At 34.1% G+C, this 21,029-nt stretch overlaps 2 protein-coding genes across 2 annotated transcripts in view; both read left to right on the forward strand.

The window, feature by feature from the left end:
* LOC136038899 (selenoprotein K-like) overlaps positions 1-13,257 on the forward strand; it is a 31,535-nt gene extending 18,278 nt beyond the window's left edge. The window contains exons 4-5 of the mRNA XM_065722379.1: positions 7,020-7,143; positions 13,039-13,257. Of these exons, the coding sequence (XP_065578451.1) occupies positions 7,020-7,110 (91 nt within the window). The 3' untranslated portion in view covers positions 7,111-7,143; positions 13,039-13,257. The remainder of the gene's footprint in view (positions 1-7,019; positions 7,144-13,038) is intronic.
* Positions 13,258-15,191: 1,934 nt separating this feature from the next.
* LOC136038898 (diacylglycerol lipase-alpha-like) overlaps positions 15,192-21,029 on the forward strand; it is a 127,528-nt gene continuing 121,690 nt past the window's right edge. Inside the window, exon 1 of the mRNA XM_065722375.1 lies at positions 15,192-15,955. The gene's annotated coding sequence lies outside the window, so the exon portion shown is untranslated. The remainder of the gene's footprint in view (positions 15,956-21,029) is intronic.

The raw sequence follows: 21,029 nt of genomic DNA on the forward strand, positions 1-21,029 counted from the left end.
TTTTCATTAATGTTTCGTTTGGCAAAATTCCAAATTGAAAGGATCAAAACAAAACAAATTTCAAGAATATAAACAATTAACATTATTCCTACCATTATTTTGTAGATATTCCTACCAATATTATATTGTATTTTATTATATTATACATATTATATTATATATTATAAACACAATATACCAGATTAAAAACACAATTATATTATCTTCTGTCGATTCTGCAAAAAAAACTCAATTGCTGCTATGACACAAGGTACAGCTTAAATGACTTAGAGCAAGTGTGGTGAAGTTCGGTGAAACTTGGGAATTCGATGTCTTTTTCTTTTGATATTTTGTTTGATATAAATCAAGCGGCATAATGGTTATTCGTATTATAGCGACATAATGAGTAGGCTATGAAGCCTAAAAGCGATTTGTAATTTTTCGCTGACTAAAAATGTGCACTGAAATACCCAGTATTTCTAACGCTTCATTTGTCACATCAGCATTTCTAATCATATTAGCTAAGTCCCTTGCAGGGGCGTAATTCGCTATGGGGCAGGGGGTCAACTGCCCCTCCCAGACATGGGTTCACATCCCCCAACACTCAGATCCATGTTTGCTCCCCCAGCTAAAATTTAGTTTCTTCCAAAATCTTGTCAAAACTAAGATAAACATGCGTAATTCAAGCATCAACAGAAGTAGATCGGTTTTTTAGTACATACGCCTTTATAGTATTATAAAGTACCTTCGTAGTACTTTTATAGTACCAAAAATTACCTTTATGGTACCAAATGGCTTTCCTGCTGGTCCTTCAGTGACGAAATTGACCCCCTGAAAACACAGAAAATCACCAACAATTGACGCCGACCTATCAATAACTGATGATAAAAACACCAATTAGGTACTACTAGCAGAGAGGTAGCCTGCTAGTAATAGCTAAATTACTTCATGGTACTGCAGAGTTGAGTTAAAAAGTAAAGGGCAGCTGCAGTAATGCCAGTGGAAATTGGAAATTAGTGGCCTAATTTCTAACTCCTCTCCCCTACGTCCCCAGGAAACTTGATTTGTTTAGACTGTATATAAATAATGACAAAGACCACACTGCCTTTCAAAAGGACAAAAAAGAGAGAAAATAATGAGAGATTTGTGAAGCAAGTGTATAATGAAGCTGCACATATATTCTAATATTTCGGCTATATATTCAACAGCCGTTATCAGCGAAATACAGTATGAAACAAATCAAAAGAAAGCAAATTTATTCGAAAAGTCACATCGATAGAACAAATTTTTAAACTACAATTATAAAAAAAAATCCTGTAAAAGAGTCCTGGCTTCTCACCTTACGTAATATATGCTGCATTTAAAATATGTACACGTCATTACACGTAACATATGTACGTTTAATGACTCGAATATTCATAGAATGTATACCAACAAAAGCTATCAGTAGATGCTTGTTGTCCCATATAACAATTTAGTAACTACTTAGTTGTCACGGATAAAGATAAAACTTAGTAAGGGAATTTCCGCAAAAAAGCTAATAAAATAGAAAAGGTAAATAACTAAAAATAAAGCTAATGTCCATTTAAGGTGTGCATCGTTGGAAGGCTAGACAGCCCTAGGGGATCTAGGGGATCTATGTCTAGGAAATAATATCAGCATTGCTTGTTTAAAAAAAAAAATTCGAAAAGTGACTAATATAAATGAGGAGCGGCTGTATAAGGACTGAGTAGAAAATAACTTGTGCTTCCAAGAAGTCAAGGAAACTTTTTTTTTGTATTCAATTAAAGTATTAATTAATTACATTTAAAGCTACTTTCTCACACTGTATTTCAACATAGTTGCTGTTGAGGTTTTGACGCTTATCGTAAAACACAATAAGCTTATTGATACCCTTTCGGTGAACACAGGCGTGACTCTTTGGGGGAGGGGGAGGTTTACAGCTAATATATTATAGGATCTGAATGGAGGAGGGGGCACGGTAAAGTACATTTTAAACTCAAACTAATGTTATAGGTAAGGTATTAGTAACCTACCAGTATAGTGCTCAGTCTCTATATGAACTATGTTAGAAGGTAGTTTAGGTGTACAGTTTCCACTAATTATACTAAAAATGTTTCGTATTTCAGTTCCAAAAGGCAAGCTACTTTCTGGATCACCATCATATATCATAGCAGTATTTAACTGTTGAAGTACCAAGGATACGTAAAATAAAATTTGACCAGTCAAATTGGTTCAGTGAACACCTACACAACCAGAGCTGTCCATGGGATTGGTTGTACCCGGGGAATACATAAGTATATCCCCCCCTCCCGACTCAAATATAAACAAAAAAAAAGCCGGGTTAAAGTGAAAAATTGATCAAAGTGGACAGTTCCCTAGCCACTAATAATAATAATAATAATTTATTTCTTACCCACAATAACACTATAAAAGTATTAAAATATGGAGTACAAACAATTAAATACACACAAAAAAAGCAAAACATACAAAAAATGAAAAGTAATGACAATAGAAATTTTTTACGTTAATACAAAAAATTAAATAAACACACAAAATAACGAACTATGAAAAAAAAATGAACATTAGATACACACAAAAAATGAAATTCAAAAAACACAAAGAGAAAAACAAATACATACACAAAGTCAACGAAAAAAACGGATAAGACGGTGGTGAGGGGATAGGCGCGCAGAAGCTGTACTGGAGAGTTGTCTGTGAAGAATCTCCAACTTTAAAGTTATGTCAGGAACTGAGAATTTTTTAACAAGAGTCCGGTTTTTTGTCCAAGGTGGAAGATACAGAAGAAATTTGCAAAATTTGAAATAATTTATCCGAATTCTTTTTAAATTACCATTATTAAGAAGGGGGAAAAGACCTGAAGCATAAAGGACAGAATGATCACAGAAAGTAGAATAAAGTTTAGCCAGCGCACGTCTATTATACATCCCTCTATTTGCAACAATTTTTGCATAACCAATCTGAATCTTTTTACTTATATCACAAACAGTACGCTGACGTAAGCTCGAAAGATTGTTAGTAATAGAGATACCAAGCCAACGAATACAATCAACAAGCGGGATAGTGAAGTTATTGCAGTGAAGGGGAGTAGCAGTAATACAGTTATAGGGAAGAAACTCACATTTATCTATATTAATTGAAAGGCCAATATCAGAGAAAGCATCAGAAACTATAGAGACCATATTGGAAAGACCCTTTTTGGAACGGCTAATCAGAAGCAAGTCGTCAGCATACGCAAGATAAGAAACATCCGCAAGACCAGAAAGGTATGTCGATCCAGCTACGTTGAACAAAATGACTATCTCTAAGTTTTAATCGGATGTCTGTGAGGAAACGATGGGCGTGGGAGGGGGGTTAGTTGCCCTCCAATCCTTTTTGACTATTAGAAAGAGCACTAGCCCTTTCAAGTCGTCAGCATACGCAAGATAAGAAACATCCGCAAGACCAGAAAGGTATGTACCTGAAATCTTAGCCAGCACACTAGAAATACAAATCTTAAAAAGCGTAGGGGACAGAACACCACCCTGCCTAACACCTCTTCGCATTCTTATAATAGTGTCTGGTGCAGATCCTAATTGAAGAAACGAATTTGAATACCAAAACCTAAGAAGCATTATAATAGAGAGATTGACCCCGGAATTATACAAGGAAAAAATGAGCTGACTATGGACCACACTCAAACGCTTTCGAAAGATCCAAAACACAAATATAAAGACCATTTCCCTTGGGTGAATTATCAGCCAATAGAGAAGACAGAATCTTATGCGCATGCTGACAACCCACCCCACTCCGAAAACCAAATTAGTTCTCATCCTCAATAATATTTTTAGTCAAAAATGGTAGAAGGATATACTCAAAAACCTTACTAATATTACAAGATACAGTAATAGGTCGATAGCAAGAACAATCAATCGGTGACTTTCCCCTTTTTAAAATTGACGAAACAGTGCTTCACAGAAAACTCTCAGTTACGTATGAAGTACATAGACACATTTGAAAAAGAAGCTGAAAGTGAGATATAAGGGGGGTGCATTCAATCGGCATATGTATCTTAGAAATACCATCCTTATCTATTGAATTAGATTTTAAACTTTTAACAGCATTAATTACGGAAGAAAAAGATATGGGCATTATATGGCGTTGCGAAAACGTTGTACTAAAGAGGGGGGTAAGAAGGCGAGTATACACAGAATGCACTGAATAATTAATCACTGAAAAAATCGAAGAATAATGTTTATACCAAGCTGAAGTTGGAAGGCAATTACTTGTCATAGTTTCATCATTTATCTTGTCAGAATTAATCACTTTTCGCCAATCCTCCCTACTTACAGGGAAATCCATACCGCGGTAGCGTGCCGACCTAAGATAACGTTTATAATTGGTTTTAGTTTTACGTTTGATATCAGCGACACACCCAGAACTTGGCCGACCACATTCATTCCATATCTGGAGCCATAATTTTGCTTTATTTTTTATCGACTTTAAACAAGGGTCCATTGACCATATAGGTTTTTGTGTTCTTTTACGAATATGTTGTCGAGGTACGGCAGCTTCTTCTGCCCTTTTCATACACATCACAAGTTGGTTATTATAACAGTCAATATCGGCTTTACCATTCGTAGGTACCTGGCGCTGAAGAAGATGATATGAAACACGTATGGTAGAAAGAAGGGTTGTCAAGGTAGAGATGTAGTGCGGTATATTGGCTTTGCTCCAATTACTTTTTTCAAACCACTTCGATTTTTCTCGCGAGCAATTGGTTTCCGATAGATCAATATCCATCGTAAATGTCGCTGAAATTGGCATGTGGTCAGCATCTTGCTCGTTAACATGAACAGAAGCAGAAGAAGAGATAATACCAGGCGAGCAAATAATATGGTCAATATCACTTGTGCTTCCAGAATGATGAACATATGAAAAATTGTGGGATTTGGGCACAACGCGGTATGAAGGAAGACAGTCAAAAAGTAGTTCCCTTCTCACAGAAGATAGATTAATATCAGTATTTAGGTCCCCAATTATTATATACTGTAGAGAGTTTAACAGTACCTGATTCACAAGATTCTTAAGCAGACCACACGCCTTTCCGAATTTAGTTAAGGATCTGATCGAGTATCCTTCATTTGGGAGATAAGAGTTTATAAATACAATACTGCCGACACGCACAGCCAAAAAAAATTCGTCGGAGTAGAAGAGTACTGGGGAGGGTAGATGAATGTCCCGTTTAAAGACACAGGCTAGTCCACCGGAAGGGCGACCGCCAGTAGCTTTTGCTGGACTCAGGAACGCAGTATGATGCTGACTTCGACGCAAAAAATTCAAACTTGAAGCAGTGAGAAGATGCTCCTGGAAACATACCAAATCGTAGGAACCGTAAAACTCATCAATAACAAAATCCTTATCTTTGGTGCCATTTATATTGAACGAAATAACTGAGATTGATACACTCATGGTTGAAAGGTGGATTTGCACTTTATTCGATTCTTAATAACGGGGCAGGAAAAGCTATAGGAAGGGTGTTTTTGGCCGCAATTTGCGCAATTGGGATCAGCAGTGCATGGCTCATCTTTTGTTGATATGTGTGGCCCTCCACAACGAGCACATTTCGGGAGAACGCTGGGACAGGAGTACTGTAGATGGTCTAGTGATCGGCATTTAAAACAGCATTTGGGTAGGTCCTTAAACTCGTAAACAGGAAAAATTTCATAGCCCACTCTGAGGCCATGCTGGAAAAACGTAGATTGCGCAAAAGAATCCAAAAACTCGATTTTCACAGACTTAGATAGGCCCAATCTCTTAGCATCTATGATACCGTGTTGGCTTCCGAGTACCGTAATGTCAACGTCGGTAGGAATATTACGTGATATACCAAAAAACCGCTTGGAAACCACTTTTGTTGTAGTACCGGAGATTATGTTCTGGATTGACGAGCAGAAGTCCTCCGTAGCAGACTTGTCCATATTAATATACCACTTGTCATTGATGGGCTTTACGCTACGTACTAATTCATGTCCAGTAATTTGGTCTATAGCAGCTTTTCGCTTAAGAGGGTTAGATAAGGTGTCCGGAACCTTTGAGACGATAACTGTTGCATGCGAATCTAGCACTGAGATACAATGTAACAAAAATGAATATAAGCAAATTTTTGATGCATTTTTAAAGTTTGTTATGTAACCCCTTTCGAAAAACATCTTTTTGTATCCCCCCTAAAAAGCAAAATCCTAGATTCGACCCTGTTTATGGGTCACTGGATTAGGATTACTGAACTTTTAGGTTCCTTTCAAATTAAGAATAAAAGGAATAAGCCAAAGAGCAGTATGTAAAAAATGATGAAATAATAAATGTATTTTAGTCTAAAAAAGGATTTTTGATTTGAATACAAATGCCACCCAGGTGGGTTAAGTAAAGACTTATAAGGTTCGAGATTTTTTTTTCTATCGTGAAAAAGCAGAATGGTGTAATTGCGTTGTCCAACTGCAAAAAGGATTTTTGTGCAATTTTATTCTAAAATTTGATTTAGAGGAACACCCTCCAGTCCAGGACCCAATAGAAGAATGGCGTGGAGTAATCATAATTAAGGTCCTCGTTGTCCTCCAATGGAGGAGGATGAAGTCAGTTAACCTTGTCTGTATTGCCTGAACGAGTATCTTTCTTTCATATCGCAATCAGTCCATGATATACATTTTTATTTTTTGCTTTATGGATTTCCAAACTTTTACCATCCACTAGGAAATGAAAGGGTGGTTTTAAGCCAAAAGGGCAATGCATGAAAAAATGAATATCTTGTAATATATAAAAAAGGAAAAAAATATTGTTTTGATTTAAAGACCAATGTCATCCTGAAAAGGTTAAATAAAGACGTCAAAATAATTTTTTAAATTGGGTTTATATTGATTAATATAAATATTTTTTGAATTATATACCAGTATAGTGCGGCAAATATTTGCTGCTTAATTTGCAATTTGGATTCTTTGTGTTATAATTTTGATTTTGTCAAATTATTCTAAAATTTTTTTTAGAGGAAGACCACCTGGTCCAGGACCCAATAGAAGAATGGGCGGAGTAAATCATAATCAAGGCCCTCCTTGTCCACCAATGGGAGGAGGATGAGGCTAATGAAGCTTGGCTTTATTGACTGAACGGGTAAATATATATTAATTTTAAGATATAATTTTTGAGTCACGTGGTGAAATTTTTGCAAAACTGCTTTGGTCATTCCAAAGGTGTTTTGTCACGGTAACTGTGATGACATTTTAACATTCTATAATCTATTTTTTATCGAGGACTTATATTGAGTTCTGGAAACTCGATACAAAGATAGGCAAAAAAGTGACAGCGTCGTAAAATATGTGCTTGCGGTGCATATTAATCTTCGGCCGACGACAAGAACTCTATACCGTGGAGATCCATTTAAGTTGAGGCCATTTGCTAATTTCTAAAGTGGTGAGAAAAATGTAGTTATTTTGGTCATGTCCTTCAGGTGAACAATGCATTTCGAATCAAGTGCAGCAATAGCAGCCATATGGGCGTCAATGCAGAGGGAGGCTGAGAAAGACACATTAAAATACTGTAAAAATGGCGAGTTTGCCATGGGCCTGGTCAAACATAATGGCGCGGGTGTGTTGGATAAACTCAATTTGTTTCATTCCTTCTTTGGTTTTGGTATGCTTATTCGTATATTTGGCTACAGTCAGGAGATGCCTTTTTGGTAATATCCCATTTCGGTCTGGCGTTCTTCAAGGGTGGGGTAGGGCAGAGGTGGTTTTGGGGGGACAGAGGTGGCCCTTGCCCAGAGTGCAGACATTTTACGGGCGCAAAATTTCAAATAAATAATCTAACGGTTCTAACCATGTTGTAATTTGTGGAATTTTATTATTTTAAACAAAGAATTTATTCTATTATTTTTAAAAAAATTGTCATTATTTTTAATTATTTTTATTATTTTAAACAAAAACATTGTGGAATTTTATTATTTTAAACAATTATTATTTTAAAATTTTATTATTTTCAGACAAAGTAAAGGACGCAGCTGGCACTAAGTATAAGCATATTGAATCTAAAATTTTAATTTTTCTCATATCTTCATCACCATTCTTTGAAAATAAACAAATCCTCAGTACTGTAAATTCAATTTATAAGCGCTGGGATTTGAATTTCAGATCAATTCTGAACACTAGTTGTTAACGTTAAAACTGAAATTCGGTTATGAAAGGAAAACCTTATCTCCTAATTAAGATTCTGAGAATGTCGATCTTTAACTGAGCACACACGGAAACGAGAGTTTTGCTTTCAGCCTGAACCTCAGTTGTAAAAAAAAGATAAAGAATACGGCATTTGATTTTTCAGTCCCTACCGGCAGTACTGATTCCCGTTTCTCGGCCCTTCAGCCAAGAAGTGTAATGGTGGGCAGGGGGCCAACCATCCTGTGCTTTCGCACACCGTTCCTGTTTACCTTCCCCAGATTTCTCCAGGTACCCATTTTGAGGTGGGTCAACTCTGACTGAGCTTACAGAGCCACGCCACTGACCTCCTTACCAAACCGAATAATTGGGTACACTAGGATTCAAACCCTCGCCCTCTCAGATAAAGGATCCTAAATCTAGTGTACCAATCCGCTCGGCTAGGACGGCCCTCTCACTTGTGAAAGGAAAAATTTTGTCTCCTAATTAACATTCTTAGAATGTCGATTTTTAACTGACCACACACGGAAATAAGAGTTTTACTGTGAAGCTCAGTTTTGCTTTGAACCTGAGCCTTCGTTTTGAACCTCAAATTCAGTCTCAGTTGCGAAAGAGAAAACCTTGTCTCCTAATTAGTATTCTTAGAATGTTGATTTTTAACTGAGCACACACGGAAATAAGAGTTTTACTGTGAAGCTCAGTTTTGCTTTGAACCTGAGCCTCCGTTTTGAACCTCAAATTCAGTCTCAGTTGCGAAAGAGAAAACCTTGTCTCCTAATTAGTATTCTTAGAATGTTGATTTTTAACTGAGTACACACGGAAATAAGAGTTTTACTGTGAAGCTCAGTTTTGCTTTGAACCTGAGCCTCCGTTTTGAACCTCAAATTCAGTCTCAGTTGCGAAAGAGAAAACCTTGTCTCCTAATTAGTATTCTTAGAATGTTGATTTTTAACTGAGCACACACGGAAATAAGAGTTTTACTGTGAAGCTCAGTTTTGCTTTGAACCTGAGCTTCCGTTTTGAACCTCAGAATTCAGTCTCAGTTGCGAAAGAGAAAACCTTGCCTCCTAATTAGTATTCTTAGAATGTTGATTTTTAACTGAGTACACACGAAAATGAGAGATGTGATTTTTATCATTTTTTATCTTAGTCATGATGTGGACGCACTGTTGCAATCAATGAGATTCAAAAATAACCAAGAAAATCCCTTGATGCATTAAAAATAACTAAATGCAGATTGAAGAATTTGTTACCTTAATGATAATTTTATGACAATTTTACTTGCTATTCAACTTTGCATAACAAAGCTGATTCTGAGTCTTTTTTTTATCTTTTTTTACGTTTTTTTTTTAATTCTATTAGAACCTATAGCTGGATCTTGACCGGGTTTCTGAATAAAAGGCTGCTTCTTAGTTTCAGCAGGTTTGTTGCTTTCCTGACAGAGGGCTTCTTAGCTATTGGCTCAGCAGGTTTTCACCTTCTCAAACCTTGTAAAATTAGAAGACTCTGTTACACCATTTCCTTTATTTTATACTACTACCGCTACTGCTAACAGTTAATTAATTTGTTGTTTGTTATGTAAATTTCCTATGGCTCACGGGCTTTTTATGGAATAAATTATTATTAATTTTTATTATTATTATAGCAAAGTGAGACCAACACAGATATGGACATTTCTCCTCTATCAATGTATTCAGAACTTCTCTCGTTCCCCCTCGCAAAAAGTACCAATTTTATTTAAATCCTTTCTGGTGACCTTTTCCCAGAGCTTTCGGGAAGGACCTGTTCTTCGTTTAGCCATAAGACTGATAGACCTATGGTCTGATTTTTACCATCACGTTCTTTCTCCTTACCGACAGCGTGGCAACTATATAAAATGCTTGACTAACTAGGAAGAATGCTAGCAGACTTCCGCTTCATCTTCTATCTTTGACTTAATGTCTGTGGACTTTATTTCAGGAAGCTTATACCAGTAGTCTTACTGCAAGAAAATTTCACTTCGGCAGTAGGAAGATATCGTAGTTTGTAATTTTAAATATTGATCTTATAGCTTGGCTTTTTTATATTGCGTTCTTATTACGTTGACCTTGACCTAGAACATATCATTTTTTTCGGAGGGAGTGGGGGGGGCTCTGTAAAAAACAAAAATTTGCTTATATTCATTTTTGTAATGTTTTTACGAGTCGGACAAACATTTCAGGGGGAGGGGGTTAAAACACCTCGGGTACGGCCTTAGCCTTGACATAACACTGCTTTGAATCTTCGATTTTTCATTTTTTTTTTAGCTCTTTGTATTATTTCACTCATTGTTTTACTGACACGCTCAAGTTATTCTAAAGCAATTGAAGTTAATAAACGTTTTCTGTTCCGTGATGAAACACTGGGCAACAAGGCAAAGCTAATAGCTGAGTTTTTATTTTCGTCTGTTTTTCTCGTTTTCTTTCATAGATAACTTACACATAATCTTTTTTTTTTATTTGCTTAGTCAGAAACAAACCAGCTTTCTAATCCAAAAATAATATACGGTAACATTAATGTAATATTATATTTATCATACTTTTTGGTTAAGAGTGTTTCTTTTCTTCTTAGACGTGGAATTGCACTTGCCACCAACCCCAAGAAGAAATCAACAGAAAATCCGCTAATACAGTAATAATAGTAATAGTACCAAACTTTTTTAAATTTAGTTTTATTCGCTTTCCTTAATTCTGATTAATCAAAGTCAAACCTCCAATGATTCTTTTCTGTTCAATTTCCCTGTTGTTGTTTTTTTACAAAATCATTGACACAACACTATGGCACTAGGGTAAGACATTTCTGTAGCATAGCGCTCTGGCACTAGGGAAACCTCAGTTCTGGTTTATAAAGTTTTTATGTTTAATGTACCAACCCCAACCCCAAGAAGAAATCAACAGAAAATCTGCTAATACAGTAATAATAGCAATAGTACCACCCGTTTTTTAATTTAGTTTTATTCGCTTTCCTTAATTCTTATTAATCAAAGTCAAACTTAATGACTCATTTCTGTTCAATTTCCCTATTTTCTTTGACAAAATCATTAACACAGCACTGTGGCACTAGGGTAAGACACCTCTGTAGCACAGCGCTGTGGCACTAGGGCAAAACGTTTATCTGCGTCAGCACAAATTATCAGTTAGCCCGCAATACACAGAACGAGAAATGTTGGCGCGAACCCAACTAAAAATTGAGATGGATAAAATGAAAAATGATGGTCAATCAGACGTGAAGCTACGCGGTTTGAAATTGATTGCAAGAAATAAATGCTGTCATTATAATTTTGAAACAAGCAGAACTGAAGAACTAAAGAACCGTGAGATTGTGGGAGAAAAAAGAAGTAATGGGCAACAGCAAGAAGGTAATTTAGAATGTGGAGTGGCAAATAATGCAGCTAGATAGAGAAGGGCTTTCAAGTGTCTCTGGAATGCGCTAATTCGCAAATCTCGCTTAGTAGTGCACATAACATTTTCGACGGTAGAAATGAGTCCACCGTTTTTTTCAGTCCGGGTTCTTTAAGTGTTTGTGTTTAATGCGATTATGTCAAAGAGTTAGTTAAGCCAAGCTGTGCATTTTGATCTCTTGTGATATCTCTTTCTTCAAGAAAGGGCTAAAAAGACGCTGTTTTTTTTCTTGTGTTTTTAAAGCCCTCGTGCTTAGGCTAGATAGTTATTTCACAGGAAAGGCAGTGTATTCTTTGCGAATATTTGAAAGTTTTAAAACATGGACACTCAGCTAAACTAATTGTTCGGACTAGACATTAAATAGCATATTAAGGGACATTTGATTAGCTTAAACCTCTCTTTTCAAAGTAACTCCACCCAATTGGAAGATGTTCATGCTTATTGAGACTAACTGTCTACATTGACCAAATGAGCGTAAAAACGCCAGCTAGGAAACGCTGCGTCTTTAGAGTCTCGAATGGGCAAAATTATTAAAGGGCAATGATTATTTAAAAGGCAAGTCTTTAGAGTAGACATAGCGCTTTCTTTCAGTTGTGAATTTTGTTTCAAGGACTAGGTTTGCCAGATGAAAGGTCTGTAGTTCAATAGCCACATCCTTTCTTAGACAACGCTGCCTTTCCAATAAAAACCAATGCAAAGAAAAAAATAACAAAAAAAACGGTAAAACTTTCAATAAGCATAAAAAAGAAATAAGTAAAATAAAACTTTATAAAACAAAACAGTAAAAAGAAACAACAATGATTGTTTAAAGGGTGAATCGTCTTTCTCTCAAATTAGGATTTTTTTTTTCAAGGACCAGGTTTGCCAGATGAAAGACCTCTAGTTTATTAGCCACATCCTTTCCTAGACAAAATTGCCTTTCCAATAAAAACAAATGCAAAGGAAAAAATGTCAAAAACGGGTAAAACTTTCAATAAGCTTAAAAAAGAAATAAGTAAAATAAACTTTATAAAACACAATAGTAAAAAGAAACAAGAATGACAATTTAAAGGGCAAATCATTTAAAGTAGACGTAGCGCTTTCTTTCAATTGTGAATGTTGTTTCAAGGACGAGGTTTGCCAGATGAAAGGCCTCTAGTTCAATAGCCACATCCTTTTCTAGACAAAGTTGCCTTTCGAATAAAAAAAAACAAATACAAACGAAAAAATATCAAAAACAGGAAAAAATTTCAATAAGCTTGAAAAAGAAATCAGTGAAATAAAACTTTATAAAACACAATAGTAAATAGGAAACAACTAGTGCCAAAATTAGTAAGTTAAAATAAGTTGAGCAAGTTCAGTCTGCAACACGGACACATACAGCATGATTTTTGACGCACTAGTATACAACGCTAGTTGTGACTTCTCAAATAATTTTTCAATTATTTATTCTTTTTTAGAATTCATTTTCTGAAAAAGTCATGAAGCCAAGCTGTGTGTTTTGAGATATTGTGGTTTCACGTTCTTGATGAAGTGATTGTGTTGAAGCCGAATAGGAAGCATAATCGCTGATGTGTATGTGAAATCCAAGTTCTCCTCGTTTTTTCTCAGTTTTGTTTTAGCATTTTAGTTATGGAGCTAAATTTCTTAAGTTGATATTAAAAATTTAATCTATCAGACCATCTTTGTAGAAAATTTTATGCTGTACGAATGGATTAAATGTACAGAATATGCAAAGAACAGAAAGACCGTTTCTGTTTCTGTTCTTATGAACAGAAATCAAAGATTGGCGTTAGCAATCGCAATGATAAAAAATATCTAGCAATTGAGGGGGCTGCTCCCCAGGTTTCCCGCTATTTGCATCAAAGTTTTAGCATATTTAGATACTAATTATGGCCTCAACAAAGTGTCAATATCACGATTTAGCATAAAGAGTGAGAGGCTTAGGGTAATTCTAGTGCCCATCATGCTTAGGATAATTACCGTTCGTTTTAAGTTTTTACATCGCTTTTATTTTTCGTTAGAATTTGAACTTCGTTTTTTATGTAATTTTTAGCTATCTTTAATAGCAGATTCAGGATTATTCTAAATTTGACGCAGAGGGAAATATGCTCCTCATTCCATGGTAGTTCATGTATTGGTTTAAGTTTTCAGTTTAAGTTGGTTTAAGTTTTCTTTACGCTAACGTTTGACTCTTTGCCACAATTCTACTTTTTAAAAGAATTAAAAACTTTAGCATAAAGAGCGAGACGTTGAGGACGGGACAACCCATTTCATATGCGGAGTGATTTCTGTTCGTTTTAAGTTTTAATGTCGCTCCTTACTTTCAGTTAAAAAAAAACTGTTTTTTTATTTAATTTCTGAACGTTTTTGAATTAATGCATGTTTGATTTTGGCTCTCCGCACATAAATTATTAAAATGAAATTTGCATATTAATTCTTTTTTTTTGGCTAAATGGCTTTCTCTTAGTTTTGATTAGACGATTTTGAGAAATAAGGGGTGGGGAAGGAGGCCTAGTTGCCCTCCAATTTTTCGGTTACTTAAAAGGCAACTAGAACTTTTAATTTTTTACGAACGTTTTTATTAGAAAAATATACGTAACTTAAGAATTAACTTACTTAACAAACTTTAATATTCTTATATTTTTATTATATATATATAAGGGGGGTTTGTTCCCTCGTTAATACCTCGCTCTTTACACTCAATCTTAAGTTTTTCCCAATTCTTTAAGAACGACCCCTGAATCAGAAAGGCCGTAGAATAAATAGTTGAAGTTACTAAAAAAACTTTAGCATAAAGAGCAAGGTATTTATCTCCTCCGAAATACCTCGCTTTTATGCTAAAGTATTTTTAGAACCCCGTCATATCCGTCTTCTGGCAAAAAATACGAAATTCCACATTTCTGCAGATAGGAGCTTGGAATTTTCGCTAAAGGGTTCTCTGATACGTTGAATGCGATTGTGTGATTTTCGTTAAAATTATATGACTTTTAGGGGGTGTTTCCCCCTATTTTCCAAAATAAGGCAAATTTGCTCAGGCTAATAACTTTTGATGACAAAGACTAAATTTGATGAAACTTATATATTTAAAATCAGCATGAAAATTTGATTCTTTTGATGTATATTTTAGCATCAAAATTCTGTTTTTTAGAGTTTCGTTTACTATTGAGCCGGGTCGCTCCTTACTACAGTTCCATTACCACGAACTGTTTGATAATTTCGTACAAGGAAATGGTAGTATATTTCCAAAAGGTTCTAGCAGACGAGCGGAACAAATTGAAAGTTTCAACGTAGATAACAATAGAAAGCTGGAGCTATCAAAAGTCGAAAATGAATGGAATGCAGTGTTGCACAATGTATCCGTGTTTCAGAAAAATTTCGTATATGGAAATGATGGGGAATTTCCCAAAATATCCTATTAGGTGAGCAAAATAAATTTAATGCTTCGCCCTAGATGACAAATGAAAAATCGAAGAATAAAGACCTGACGAATGAAATGTGTTGTTGTACAAAATGTGTGTGCTTTAGAATAATGTTTGATCACACCCTTGGAAGATGCTGGCAGACGAGCACATTAAATTGAATATTTGTGCACTTTACTAAATCTTAGTTTGTGAAAAATAAATTTTGACAACACCAGATAGCTGGAGAAATAACGCGCTGGAAAGTGAATGAATTTTGTCATTGTACGACTTGTCTGTCTTTTAGAATAGAATCATACAAGGGTTTCTTCTCCCAAATTATTGTAAAAACGAGGAAAGGGCATTTTAAATTTCCGCCCCTTTTGTGCTCTTTACTAAATCTTAATTTGTAAAAAATAAATTTTGACAATACCAGATAGCTGGACAAATGACGCGCTGGAAAGTGAATGAATTTTGTCATTGTAGGACTCGTCTGTCTTTTAGAATAGAATCATACAAGGGTTTCTTCTCCCAAATTATTGTAAAAACGAGGAAAGGGCATTTTAAATTTCCGCCCCGGTAACATGGTAACAAAAAGTAGCATGTGAAGGCCAGGCCCACCACTGAACAACAGTACCTTTTTCGGGCCAAAAAAATGTTCGTTCAATGTGTATCCACATAATCATCAGCTATTGCTCGTATGTTTCTGATTTTATAAAAAAAAAAAAAAAAAAAAAAATTGTAAAGCAGCAACAAAACAAAAGTACTTACAGGCTTTTTTTGTGACTTGGGTTGGTGCTTAAATAGATGTTGGTGCCACCAATCGTTTACATTGCTAATCAACGTTTCTTTGAGATTCATGTTTGTGATGATTTTTTCAGTACAAAGGAGAAATTAGAATTAGTACAAAGGATGGCAAATGCCATACCAACAACCTTTTGCTCTGGAATAATTGATTTCAAGTAATAAGATAGAGGTAAGAATTTTTGGTTTAAGTTTTTTTCTATTTGGGTATACGAAATACGTTTTTGGCCTCCACCACCCGCTAATAAGTTTCTCCCCTTTTTACATATGTTTCAATCTCTTTTTAAATTTTCAAGCGACTATAGCGTATAACTGTAGAGTTTGTACCAATCATCTAATCTTGTATAGATTTTAGTCTTGTATAGTGGCTGAAGAATTGAAAACCCACACTCTTTTTATTTACACATTAGGGGTTGGGGATAAGGTAGAGCGAGTCTGCATGCCTAATGTGTTAAGTACAATTATTCTGCATATTATGAAGCAAGAACTATTTTATAACTTCAAACTGTTCAAATACTTTACCCTTTCCCCCTAATGTGCAAATATATAGCCCAAATTATATATTTCCCATCTGTTCTGTCACTTCTCTTTGTCTTGTCTCACGGGAGCAGAAATTTTGATTTGAGCAAATAACCACATAGAAGGCACAACTTTACACTGGCTACAGATACATTTTAGTCGATGGCACAATTTATTTGAAAATGGGGATCCAATTATACTAATTTTGGCGCAAGATATCCGTTTTAAACGAACTCGATAACTAAATAATTCTTACTTCATTCTTATAAGGGAAAATGACCCCCTTTAAGTTCAGATTGTTTCCACTTTTAATTTAAGTCTTTTTTAAATTATCGACTGACTTTTGACTTTTGCTTTGCGACTGTTGCTTTGATGTTATCATTGAAGTAACTCTAATATCTTCTTTTCCCTACGTGGATCAGTAGCGACAATTGTATTTATTATTATTGGTGGTGGTTTTATTTGTTCTTAGTTTAGTGTTTTTCTTTTTTTCTTGTGCTGAGGATGCCTAGTTTAGATACAGGCGAAATATCCGCGTTATTTTAGTTTTTCATCTCTTTTCTCTCTACTGGCCGCAGTCTCATTTGAGGTTTTTTGATGTTGTCGAGTTTTGTCTCTCTTTGTTGTTTTTTTACTTTAGATATATAGATAGATATTTAATATTTTAAATATTGGCCACAGGTGCCATGGCTAAAAAAAGGAACAAAAAAAAACCTATTCAAATACATTCAATATTACTTCTATTACTCGTATCCTCACTTTCAAAATCTCTCTATGTGGCATTTTCAACTTAATATACTTTCCTACCTTTTTTTATTGCTCCATAAATGAAATAAATCATTCGTTTGACATCTCGTTACTAGAAAGCTATTCTCTCCTATTCTTTTCCAAATGCTAGAAAACTACCCTCCCTTACATATACCCCTTAATGTATCGACCGAATGCCAAAACTATATTTATTTAGCCAAATAATTGGAAAATTCTTGCTCGCCTGTAGCAAGATCCTACCGAGGAACTTTTTTCGAGAACGGGGCCAATAAAAACAAATAACTTGATAATTAGATGTTCAGGAAAACTTAGCATTTCCCCTCCCCTCTTCACGCGGGCCTCTGGTCTGTACCGAGGATTCAAACCTAATTCCTGTATTTTATAAAAGAAGATTGATAAAAAGAAAGTTCTCATTTAGTGTTTTAATTAGGAGATGATATTTTTTTCTAAATAACTTATACAGAAATGTAAAATTAATACAGGAATCATATAATGTCAAAAGAGTGGACATTGCCAAACAATTGCCAATAAGAAATTCAACTTCATGTAGCACCTTCACGTAAGATAAAGTAACAAAAATATATAAGATCTTTAAAAAAAACTACAAGAAAATCAATGCAAAGACTATGAAGCTGATAAGATATAATTGGAATAGGGATATAAAAAGAAACTTCATAAGATATAATTGGAATATAAAAAGAAACTTCAGAAACAAATTAGTTCTATGATTTTTAATAGATATAATTGGAACGGGGATATAAAAAGAAACTTCATAAGATATAATTGGGATATAAAAAGAAACTTCAGAAACAAATTATTTCTATGATTTTTAATAGATATAATTGGAATAGGGATATAAAAGGAAACTTCATAAGATATAATTGGAATATAAAAAGAAACTTCAGAAACAAATTAGTTCTATGATTTTTAATAGATATAATTAGAATAGGGATATAAAAAGAAACTTCGTAAGATATAATTGGAATATAAAAAGAAACTTCAGAAGCAAATTAGTTCTATGATTTTTAATTGATACAATTGGAATAGGGATATAAAAAGAAACTTCATATGATACAATGGGAATATAAAAAAAACTTCAGAAACAAATTAGTTCTATGATTCTTAACAGATATAATTGGAATAGGGATATAAAAAGAAACTTCATAAGATATAATTGGAGTATAAAAAGAAACTTCAGTAACAAATTTGTTCTATGATTTTTATCTTGTCGTTAGTCACTTTTCTCATTTTGATCAGTGTCGTTACAAACATAATGTAAATATTGACGAGCAAGTTACGGCAGAAATGTAGCTCAGCTGTTCACTGTCAAAAACAAACATCTGTATTTTTCCAGTTAATTGGATATCGTCAACTTTTAGAAAACCAAATCATCTGATAGGATAGCTTTTGGGGTTTACAAAAATAATAAAGTGAGAAATCTGCGTAAGTATCAATAATTTGTGACTGAAACCTTAAACAAAGGTTCAAATTTCTAACATTAATAATAGCATAGACAATTTTCATGAATACAATAAATGCCAAGAGGCCTTGGCATGCTACAAAGAAAAGAAATTTTTTATTTTATTTAAATGAATATTGATATTGAAAGTCAGCTGTCCTCTTGCAAAACCCAGTAGACCTGTATACAGAAAAATTTGATAAGAGAAGATTAAAAAAGCTAGATCTACGTAGACTGGCCGATGATCTCTCTAAGTAGCATGGTCGATGGTAATTCCATTTTTTAGTATGTTTGCTTAGATTTTGTTCTGTTTTTCTTCTCTGTCTGCATTAAAAAAAAAAAAAAAAAAAAAAAAAAAAAAAAAAAAAAAAAAAAAAAAAAAAAAAAAAAAATCATAGTAGGATATTTGACCCCCTCCATCCCATATTTTACATACAGTTCGAAAACAAGAGGCTTTTACTGTATTTTTAATTCATTACTCACTATTTGCTTTGTTATTTATTTAAAAAGTAATTTTGCTTTGTGGAGAACTGAATATTTTCGACACTAATTCGAAACAGGTGCGAACCAAACAATTTGTTAGATTAAGACACTTTCACCAGGAGCGACTTTGAAAATTACTATACTGTATGGATTTTGTCCAGCAAATGCAATCTCTTAAGTATCCTTCTCCTTCAACAAACTCCCTGTCCACGGCCTTCTTTTTTGCTTCCTCTTGCCAGATAGGGTCACATACACTATAAATTCTTTTAACAAAGTGCAACATATTACTACCTCCTCTCAAAACCCATCCAGTTAGGATAGTTCCAGAAAGTTAGGGGTTCTATAACCTCACATTTCTGTTTAAAGAATGTTCACTTGCGTGGGTGAAAGATCAAATGTTCAATCGGATAAAACCGTGACATCCAGTCAGGGGCGTAGCTAAGGGAGAACAGGTGTCATAAAGGGGGAGAGGGTGAGATTCAAGGTGTCGCCGCCGCGTGTCAACACCTTTGAAAATATCGGTTCATTCATGTCCTCAAATATCCGTTCACTCCTGTTTTCAGTCAAAGATGAAAAATTTTCAATTCTTCTTAAAAAAAAGGAATAAGATCACGGCTGCGTCTATTTTGATTGTTTTCTTTTTATCTTAAGTTAAATCTTACACCATCTAATGGAAAAAGGAAAAGTAGATTCATTTGTTCGAACATTTAGTTTTCTTTTGAGTTTTTTACTGTTTTAAAAATTAGAGTTGAGAGAAAGAGTCAAACTTCAGACTAAAGAGCGGGGCGTTGATGAGGGAGCAACCCCTTTCATATACGAAATAATTTCTGTTCGTTTTAAGTTTTAATCTCGCTCCTTACTTTCACTTAAAAAAAACTTGGTTTTTATTTAATTTCTGATCAAATAAAAGTAATGGCTCATGTTAAAACGTATAACGAGTAGAAATAAAGTCTTACAATAATTCAAGCTTAAAACAAACAGACATTACTATGAACGAATTAATGAAACTAAAAACACACTCAAATTAAAATGAATAGTGACACCAAACAGAAAGATAAAGGCTGCGAAAGATAAAAGAAAGTTACAAAGATAACTGTTAGATGAATCCTAAAACGAAAGAAATTAAAATGAATAAATCACTTCAATTATATCTTTTTTTCTTTGCTGTCTTCTTTTATTCGTCCTAATATGACCAGTTATGTAATATGTAAGGCTAATCAAAGTTAAACCTAGACTGATTAAACTTTAAAACAAGACTTTTAAACTTTCTAAACAGCTTGAGTGTGATTTGCACTTTACTCATAACCACATGTTTTTGAACAGCGTTGTTTCTACTTGTCAAAACAAGAACAACAACAAAAATTACGATCACGATCAAGATTGTTAGAAAGATACTTTTAAATATTTACATTTTTGACTTCTTGCTCAATTTTGCTATTTTAAAAGGACACTATCTATCAAAACTTTGCCTTTCGATCCTATTTTATTTAACCATATAGAAATTTGATGCCTGAATGAAACTCTTAAATTAAACATTGGTAATAATAAAGGACAAATAATGGTAATACACATTGGTACATAATGGTAATACACAAAGAATTGGTAATAATAAAGGACGAACAATAAAGGGCAAATCAAAACTTTGCCTTTTGATCCTATTTTATTAAACATATAAAAATTTGATGCCTAAATAAAACTCTCAAATTAGATATTGGTAATAATAAAGGACGAATAATGGTAATACATGGTAATACACATTGGTAAACAATGGTAAAACACAAAATATTGGTAATAATAAGGGACGAATAATGAAGGACAAATCAAACTTTGCCTTTCGATCCTATTTCACTCAAACATGTAGAAATTTGTGAAATAAAACATAAATTAAACTTTCGTAATTTTGGAAGCAGTATGTTTATCAACAATTTTTTGAATTATTGAATCGATAAATGATTGAACATTTAATTTTCTCTGTAAAGAAATGTGTTTCAAAAGGCTAAAAGGCTTTCGTAATTTT

The sequence above is a fragment of the Artemia franciscana genome, chromosome 18, assembly GCF_032884065.1.
Source record: "Artemia franciscana chromosome 18, ASM3288406v1, whole genome shotgun sequence".
Classification (NCBI taxonomy): domain Eukaryota; kingdom Metazoa; phylum Arthropoda; class Branchiopoda; order Anostraca; family Artemiidae; genus Artemia; species Artemia franciscana.